General features: G+C 45.2%; 1 protein-coding gene across 1 annotated transcript; it reads left to right on the top strand.

Moving 5' to 3' along the window:
* The first annotated feature begins 571 nt into the window (after positions 1–571).
* LOC123407962 lies at positions 572–2,223 on the top strand. Its single transcript, XM_045101208.1, has 3 exons — positions 572–977; positions 1,120–1,346; positions 1,645–2,223. Exons 1-3 carry the CDS (start codon positions 572–574, stop codon positions 2,221–2,223), a joined length of 1,212 nt encoding a protein of 403 aa, XP_044957143.1.
* Positions 2,224–8,984: the final 6,761 nt, after the last annotated feature.

Raw genomic sequence — 8,984 nt, 5'->3', positions numbered from 1 at the left:
TGCTCGGGCGTGCCCGATCTCCCCATATCCGCCCCATATTTAGGCTGGAAATGGGGGTGCTGGTCAGCCCGGGCGTTTGAGGTCTGTTCCAGAAGCCTATTTGGATCATTTTTTAAGACCGGATAGTGATCGTCGGCTATTTGGATCGGTTCCAGAAGCCTATCTGGATGTTTGAGTGTTTGAGAGGTCCGAATATAGAGTTCAGGATTTCGTGGGGGAGAAATCGAGATTTTCCTTTTCACTTACTCTTTTGTTTCGGACTTTCGGCTGCTGATATAATGAACGAATAAACGGCCTGGGCCTAGAAGGCAACCCGACTGGCTGACCCATCCACGATTCCTTCCCACCCCGATCTAGGGTTTGTTTCTTTTCCCCGCCGCACGGACACAAAGCAAAGAGCGTCGTCGTCGTCGTCATCGTCGTCGTTGGCAGCGTGGAAGACGATCGATCTTGTGGGCGGCGCTCTAGAGATGCATACGGATCAATCTGGTGGCGGGGTTGAAGCCAGGGAGAAGTTGCACTTTCCAATAAGGGACTTGGGAAGAAGAAATCTGGTGGCGGCGCTCTAGAGATGCATACGGATCAATCTGGCGCTGGCTCTGCGAATGGGAAGAAGAAATCCAGGGCGAAGAAGGCTGCGCACCCGCGGATGCACTTGGACAAGGCTGAATCCGTTGCGTACAAAGCCAATATGATGGCGAGGGAGGCTGCCATGGTAGCCAAGGCCAAGGCCGAGGAGGCCCAAGAAGCTGCCAGGATAGCCAAGACCAAGGCCGAGGAGGCTGAAGAAGCTGCCAAGGCCGCCCAGGTGGCGGCGGAGGAGGCCGCCAAGGCTAGAGAAGCAGCAAACGAGGCGAGGCAGCTCATGGACAAGGAGACGGAGTGGGCGCAGTGCTGGGAAGAATTGGTCGCCTCCAGGTTCCGCGCCCGCTGGAACGAACAGCACGCCCGCCACGGCGCCACCTTCCAGGAAATTAGTAAAACACCTCTTCTTACTTGCGATTACTTGCATTTTTCTGCAATCAATCGAATGAAACCACCAATTTTACATCGCCAATCCATACTGTCATTGCTTACATGCAACAACTAACTAGACCATTGTTGATTGATGTGATGCAGCATCTATCCCGCCTATGCGTTACACTTACCCTACTCCGGAGGAGCAGTGCTACATCGAGACTGCAGAAACTCTGCAGATCGTTTCTCTCAAAATCGTGTCCATCAATGACACTTTACACTGGCCACTGGAAGTGTTTGGTATGGTTGCCGTGCGTGATATCTTGGATCACAAGCGCAACATTATCTTCCAGCGACAGAGGAATAACTGCCAAATCATCAATGCGAATGTTCGTATATTAAATCTTTCTTCATGATGCAGAGGCCGGGGGTATTCCTCCTTTTCTAAAAAGAAAAAATAGTCCTTCATTCCTTTTCTTTCTTTCTTTCTTTAATTTGGCCTTCTCTAACATCTTGGATATATCTGTGCTGCCCATTGTGCATTTGCCAATGTCAGATTTAGTGATTCATTAAGCTTCTTCTACCATATATAAGATAGAGTAGATTGTCTGCATTAATTCTACTCGATGCGGTCTTACTGTCGATGAACATCACTCTGTTATTTACTTGAATAATTGTTTGGTGCAGGATCCATACCTAGCATTGACAGGTCCAAGCCGTGCCGTTGCTGTGTCGATGGAACCTTCGCACATTGAGATTTCACTGAAAGTGAAGGGGGCCACTAAATCTGATGATAAAGACCTAAGCGAGCTAGTTTTGAATTTTAGATCTGGATGTGTGCTTGGAGGCATTTACCCTAGCAGGCTTAGCACGCTGGAATTTAAATACGATCACATTCCATGCGCTGTGGAGGCCACGATAAGCATAAAAGTCACTGGTGGGTCTTGGCCAGATGGTTTTCGAGGTGTGTTTACTGCTTGTGACACTGTAGATGATGATCTGAAAGTCAAGTTACTTGGTTTTGAAGATGGTGGATTGCCTGTTGGTGCTGATGGCATGATCAAGCTCTCACGCAGTGTGGTTTCCGCTGGCATTGATGAGATGCTCAAAGTTTCTGCCATGGTATATCCTATTAACGGCGATAAAGTTGCTGATAGTAGCGAGGTAGCCTTAAAACCTGAGATGGCCGGTATAAGTCCCCGTGTGCTGAAGGTTGGCTCATGTAGTATGGAAGTTAGTGTTGGCTGGTCCCTTTTCTGTCGTTGATCCTGACCTCGGAAGGCTGATGCTAATAGGAGCTCCAAACTCATTTGATTGTAGACTATATGTATGGGTGATTGTAGACGCACTATCATAATTACTACTCCCTCCGTTCCAAAATAACCTTTTCAACTTTATACTAATTTTAGAATAAATTTATACTAAGATTAAGACACTTATTTTGAGATGGAGGGAGTACTTGATATTTTTATGCTTCATACAACATGATATGATGGAAAATTGAATGACTTCTCTGAGTAGTTGGTATACGAAATTGGTACAATTACAGTTATTGTCAATTTTTTTTTGCTGCAAGTGCAGTAAGCTGGCTAAGAGCTCCCGGGAGTCATATTCTCCGCAACCTCTCTGGCCCGTATTGAAAGCAATCTAGCTTTTTGCTGCTAGGAGCGCCTCCTTCTGTCGCCATCCACCGGAGGCTCTCCTCCACTGGTGACATTTCTCGTCGGTGATGAGCGGGTCGCCGGATCCAGGTGCGTGGGTCGTTTAAGGCTTTAGTAGCTTATAGGTTTTGGGTTGTTAATAGTCTTGGCTTTGGTGGCGGCGATGAGAACACTAAATAACGATTCTTTAGATCATATCCCAACAAGTCGATTAGTCCTATATATGGTTGGGGATGGATTTAAAAATCAGTATGTTCAAGCAAGGATTGCATGCTGACGGCGAGATCCTCGTGGTGGACCTATAGGAATAGAGAGGGATTGATGGAATTGTTGATGTATTGCTTGAGCCTACATGATCAACTTAGAGTACAAGGCAAGGTAGAAATAAATCCTAGTCTATTATAGACTTCCTAATAAATCATGATACTCAACATCCTCCCGCAATCACAACGGTAGGGACGCATAAGGTAAGACCAAAGAAGAATTCGAAGGTAAGCCGACGGACATCCCCTACGGTCGTAACAGTCGATGCATCTTTGTGTCGTTGTAAAGGTTGCCGTGAGCATTGGGTGATGTAGCCGTGGTCGCGGTAGCCGAGAGCATAGGATGATGTAGCCGTGGTCGCGGTAGCCGAGAGCATAGGGTGATGTAGCCGTGGTCTAGGTAGTCATGCAAGGGATGCCATGGTCGGTGTCGAGGTAGTCGCCGTGGAGCTGCGGGCGTGCCGGCGCCGTGTTAGTCATGGATAGAAAAACTTATAATATAGTTCTTGGGGTAAGCCTTTTGCCACACCAAGACCTCATAAGAAAAACTTATTCTGATGTTGTGTTTGTCTTATGGGTGTTTGGGTTAGCGTATGAACTCCAGTCTGGATCTTGTAATATAGAGGATATGTCCTTGGTACAGAGGACAAGTTTCCATTGGACAAAAGACTTACTTGCTACATTGATCTGATTTATACATGTGTCTTATGCATGATCTAATCGATGAGAAAACCAGATAGAACGTTAAGCATTGTCCTTCTCATTTAAATAGCAAGATGAGTGGTTCTACTGATGCGACTGTGACACATGACCTTCTAAGCATAGTCTACAGATGAGAAGCTGTTTTTTAGCTAGTCAAGTCTTTGCTTCATTTTTTCTCCGATTTTTCCAGTGCTACGGCCTATACCCTACTCACTTGTCTATTCATAAATATCCCTTTGGTACACTTGCATCTAGCCCTGAAATCAGTCCATGCTTGGAAAAATTACAAAATATCTATACATCTCTCCTCCAGATCGGCATCGTTCTTAGTCTCTCAGATCATGTGCCGGACACCGCATTGTGGTCGTACTGACGAAAATCTGATTATCGAATTTGTACCGAATCAAAAGACGTGGATAATCTAACTTACACAACATCAGTAGGAGGCGGCCGACGGGGAAGCCACGGCCCGAGGGCGACGGGGCTCCGGCCGGCGACGGGATAGGGCGCGGCGCTAGGGGCGGCCTCGCCTGCGGTGGCGCACCGGCGGCTCGGGCCCGGGCGGCGGCTCGCAGATGGGCCCGGCGGGCCCTGGATGGGCTTCGCGGGCCCGGCGGCTGGAGGGAGGAGAGAGGCTGGCTAGGGTTTCGGGGGTAGGCATGGATTTCGAGGCAGGAGAGAGGATGGCCGTCTAAAAATTAGGAGGAGGGGGTATTTATAGAGAAAAGAGGGGCTCGGTTAACCGGAATCGCGTTCCGGACCCAACCGCGGGGTCGGATTCGGACGATTCCGAACGCAGGTATGGGTACGCGGCCGTGTAGAGGGGATATCCGGAGACGAGAGGGAGAACGGGCGGCGCGGCAACGAATTTTAAAACACCGACAGACGTTCGACGGTAGACCGAATACGGTGTCGCTACGGTCGACCTTTGGGATACCAGACGAACTCCGATCGCGACGAAATTCGACAGGCGGCCTACCTATATATAAATAATACCGCACGACAAATCTCAACCCGATCAAAGGAAGTTTTACGCACACTTTTAAAACAGGGTTTCGACGGTGCCGCGAGCGCGTGCGGGTGCGGTCGGGCTCAGAACGGACAACGACGAGAACCGACAACTAACGACGGATGCAAGTTTTGAAAACTGGCGGCAACGGAGATGCTGATGCAATGCAGATGATGCGCAGGATGCGATGATGACACGACAAATAAAATAAGCCACACGACGAAAACGGAAAGAGAGGGGAATCTTCTGGGGCGTCGGCATCGGGCTGTCACAACTCTCCTACACTACAAGAGGATCTCGCCCCGAGATCCAAGAATGAAAGGGGGAGAGGATGAGAAAGCACAAGAGGTAAAAACTTAGTCGCTTCTTTGACAAACGAGTGAAACCAACGATGCTTGAAAGTTGCAAAGAGATGAGGAATGATATGGGAGAGGAGCAAGAATTCACGGAAAATTTCGGCAGCACTTCGGTAGGAAAACGGGACAAAAAGTTCGAAAAGGTAGGAGAATTAGACAATATACATAACAACCAACTCAATAGAGCAAGGGACATCATGATCTTGACAGAACAAGATGATAGACCCAAAAGAGCAACATCACAATGCCTCCGGAAAAATAGAATAGGAACTAGCTCATACGGAAGAAGAGAATGAAGAGAGAATGACAACTACTAACTCAAATGAACTTGACAAGCACCCTTGCGAGAAGAATTGAACGGAGTTGTTGGAAAAACAACAACGAAAAGAACAAGCTAGTAGTGGGCTTATGGAAACCTTTCAAACTAATGAAGTGACAACCAGCCACTAAGAGAACAAGGATTGATTGGGAGAAGCAACATATGAACAATTTCTTACACCAGGAGGGTACATTGAGAACTAGGATTAATGGGAAGCACCATGATAGCAACAATCCATAGGGAAAACTTTAGGTGAATCCAAACCAAGATAGCTCAATGAAGAAATCATGGGTTGAAATATCTCATGACCATAGAATTGGTGGGTTTAATTATCTCATTCTTGAGATAAAATCTCTTCGAGACTCCTACACTAACAAGAATGCTATAATACCACCTCAAAGGATAAAGGAAGAACAATTGCACATAGAAATGCAAGAGAAAGGATACTTGAGGCTCTCCAACAAGAATCTTGAAGAACACTTGAGAATGAATTGAAACATTGATGAATCACCATGAAGGACCTCCGTATACAAATAAATGATGCAAAGATATGAAGAATGAAAGAATACGATTATGACCTTGCCAAAATTAAGATGAAGCCTCACAAAGAGATACTTAAAAGAACTTGGAACTCCGGAAAAGAAAGGTACGCACCTGAGAAAAGAATCGATATCATCAGCCACTCGAGAAGAAGAATTGATATCTCTTGGAAGAAGGACGAACAAGAATAAGAATTATGTTATTCTTATCCTTCATCAAGTTTAAATTATGACAATCAACGGATTTAGCGTAACACTTATTCATCTAGAAATGAATCTTGAAGAGGCATAGAGATAAGCACCACTTGAGGCCAAAATTGAAGGAAGCACCGGTAAGAATTCACAACTGAATGGGAATTCCAAGAATGCATGGAAACACCTGAGAATGAAGAGATCATGAGCCACCTGAGAGAAAACTTGAACAAGGCACCGGATAATCGAGAGATGAACGAAGAGACAACAATTGAGAAGAGTTGAGGATGAAGGCTGAAAGCTGAGAACGAAGAATCTTCTGAAATGATGGCCTTCGGAGGATCGAGAAATAAAAACAACTCAGAGAAGCACCTGATAGAAAGAAAGGGATTACTCACGATAGAAACAATTGAGAGGATAACACGACGCTGAGATGACAATCTTCACAAGAATGGAGCAAGATTTGAGAGAAACACTCCTCCGAATTGCAAGCTGAGAACGATGACGAGGAACAACACCAAGAATAGCTGAGACACTCCGGAATAAGAAGAATGCAAGGTTGAGCCAAAATTATGAGAATTAACTCAAATAGATCTTGAAGAAGGGATATGACTGATGAATTCATACTTATGTCATAGTTGAAAAGAATTAAAGACCTCCGAAAAGATTACACAGCTATAAAAGATCCTGGGAAAAACCTGTGGGTTATGGGCCCACTCAAAGAAACCACCGATGAAAAGATTTCTTAGAATGATAGATATTGCACCGGTATGAAGAGAACTAGATGAGGTTAGCACCCCGAAATAATTAAAGAATTGAGAACAAGAATTCTGAGATAACTTCAATGCTCCGGATAGAATAAAGAGAAATGACAACATGAAGATAGACTGATAAAAATTTCCAACATGGGAAAGAATTTAATGGTTGAAAAGGATATGATGACCATGGATAACTGAACTGAATTCACCGGTAAGGATGACAAGAATGAACAAATATGACACGAAGCTCCTGAGAATCTTCACGATGAATCACCGGATAGGACACGGAATAAAAGATAGCTGAAGCACCACGAAATGAATGCGCTTGGCTGAAATCCAATCATCGAACAAAAAGGGCGGGAGGGCGGGGAAAAACAAAGACGACTTGGGACAGATGAGATGAACTCCGGATGAAATGAGAGAATGATCTTGCAAAAAAATGGAGAGGATTGAATTCACTTGGAGAGAAACACACCGGTTGAATGGAATTGATACGACGATCTGATTGAGCAAAGAATTTGCATTCCCATAAAAATATGAGAACACAGATTAGGAAAGATTTGAAATCACCACTTGACATCGAAGCAACTTGAATTACCACAGTTCAACGAAACAAAGGGCGTGGCTTACGAAACAAGCCAGAACAAACTCATGAGAAAGATTTCGTCCGATATTTTCGTGGACGGGATCGCACGGGCACGATTTTACAGTAGTCATCAAGTGCAAGGCAGTGCACCCGACATATGAAGCGTCCCCGAGTCGTAGCAAGCTACAAGGACTCTTTAAGACACAACGTGTACCGCTGTAAGTCGACCGTGAACAAACGAATCCACTAGATGTCGAACCCCAACCTAACATCATGCATTTGTTGGAATATTGTCCTATAAGCAAGTACTAGAATTCCCACCTATGAATTCCCAAATTTTTTGGTCATGCAATCTGGTACACGGATACAAGGAGTAATAATCACACAACTCCTATACTAACCCGTCACCTATATCACATCCGTCAACACACAACCAGAATCTCGGACCTTCATCTACAACAGACCCTCGTAATCACAACGATACAAAGTATGACAGTACTCCCGAACAATCTGCACCAGTACTGGGGACATCGGGGTTATCTCGCCACTACTAGTATTGAAGCAATTACGAACATCCTTCGTTCTGAGATACTAAGAAATCTGAATGATAACAATGTGCTCAAGAATCCCCTGGAGCTCAAGTCCCCGGAAGAAAAATCAAGTCAGACAGGAGGCACCAAGACAGAACTCCGTCACATCGGCATCATATAGATTCCAAAAATATCCGCGTGATCCTAAATTTTTTTTTGAGTGGGAAGAGGAGTAGAATAAATTATTACGTCAAGATTTCTCACCAGAGCATAGAAGAGGAGAAAAAAGAATCCTACTCTCCGATATATAACTAAGACTCAAATAGTTTTTTACTAGACTCGACTCGGCCAAGTTCGATCAATCAAGGGGGCTCCTAGGTCGGTACTGCTCTGATACCAACTTGTCACGCCTAAGATGGGACCCTATCCTCAATTTGGCACGAGGGCCTTGTCAGGGATAGAAGCGCATCTCGTCGTGTCGCAAGAATGGATATCATTACAAGTACATGTACTGAAAAGAAGAGATATATAAAGAGTTGGCTTACACTCGCCACAAGCTACATCAGAGTCACATCAGTACATTACATAATCATCAAGAGTAATAGCAGGGTCCGTCTACGGACGAAAACAAACAACAAAAGAAGAACGACGTCCATCCTTGCTATCCCAAGCTGCCGGCCTGGAACCCATCCTAGATCGATGAAGTAGAAGAAGAAGAAGCAACTCCAAATGAACAATCAACGCGCTCGCGTCAAGTAACCTCTACCTGTACCTGCAACTGGTGTTGTAGTAATCTGTGAGCCCCAGGGGACTCAGCAATCTCATTTCCAAAGGTATCAAGACTAGCAAAGCTTAATGGGTGAGGTATGGTTAAGTGGTGAGGTTGCAGCAGCGGCTAAGCATATCTTTGGTGGCTAACTTACGAGTACAAGAAATAAGAGGGGGAAGATCTATGCATAACGGACGTGACTACGAATGATCAAATGAATGATCCTGGACACCTATCTACGTCAGACATAACCCCACCGTGTCCTCGATCGGAGAAGGAACGCACGAAAGAGACAGTCACGGTTACGCACACCGTTGGCATATTTTATAACTTTAAGTTATCT

The sequence above is a fragment of the Hordeum vulgare genome, chromosome 7H, assembly GCF_904849725.1.
Source record: "Hordeum vulgare subsp. vulgare chromosome 7H, MorexV3_pseudomolecules_assembly, whole genome shotgun sequence".
Classification (NCBI taxonomy): domain Eukaryota; kingdom Viridiplantae; phylum Streptophyta; class Magnoliopsida; order Poales; family Poaceae; genus Hordeum; species Hordeum vulgare.
This window is presented reverse-complemented; position numbering and strand designations above follow the sequence as displayed.

Bases quoted from the DNA above. Each gene is read 5' to 3' on its own strand.
- LOC123407962 (XM_045101208.1), top strand. From the start codon at position 572: ATGCATACGGATCAATCTGGCGCTGGCTCTGCGAATGGGAAGAAGAAA. The intron at 978-1,119 runs GTAAAACACCTC...GATGTGATGCAG, and splicing joins CGCCACCTTCCAGGAAATTA to CATCTATCCCGCCTATGCGT. The intron at 1,347-1,644 runs GTTCGTATATTA...TGTTTGGTGCAG, and splicing joins GCCAAATCATCAATGCGAAT to GATCCATACCTAGCATTGAC.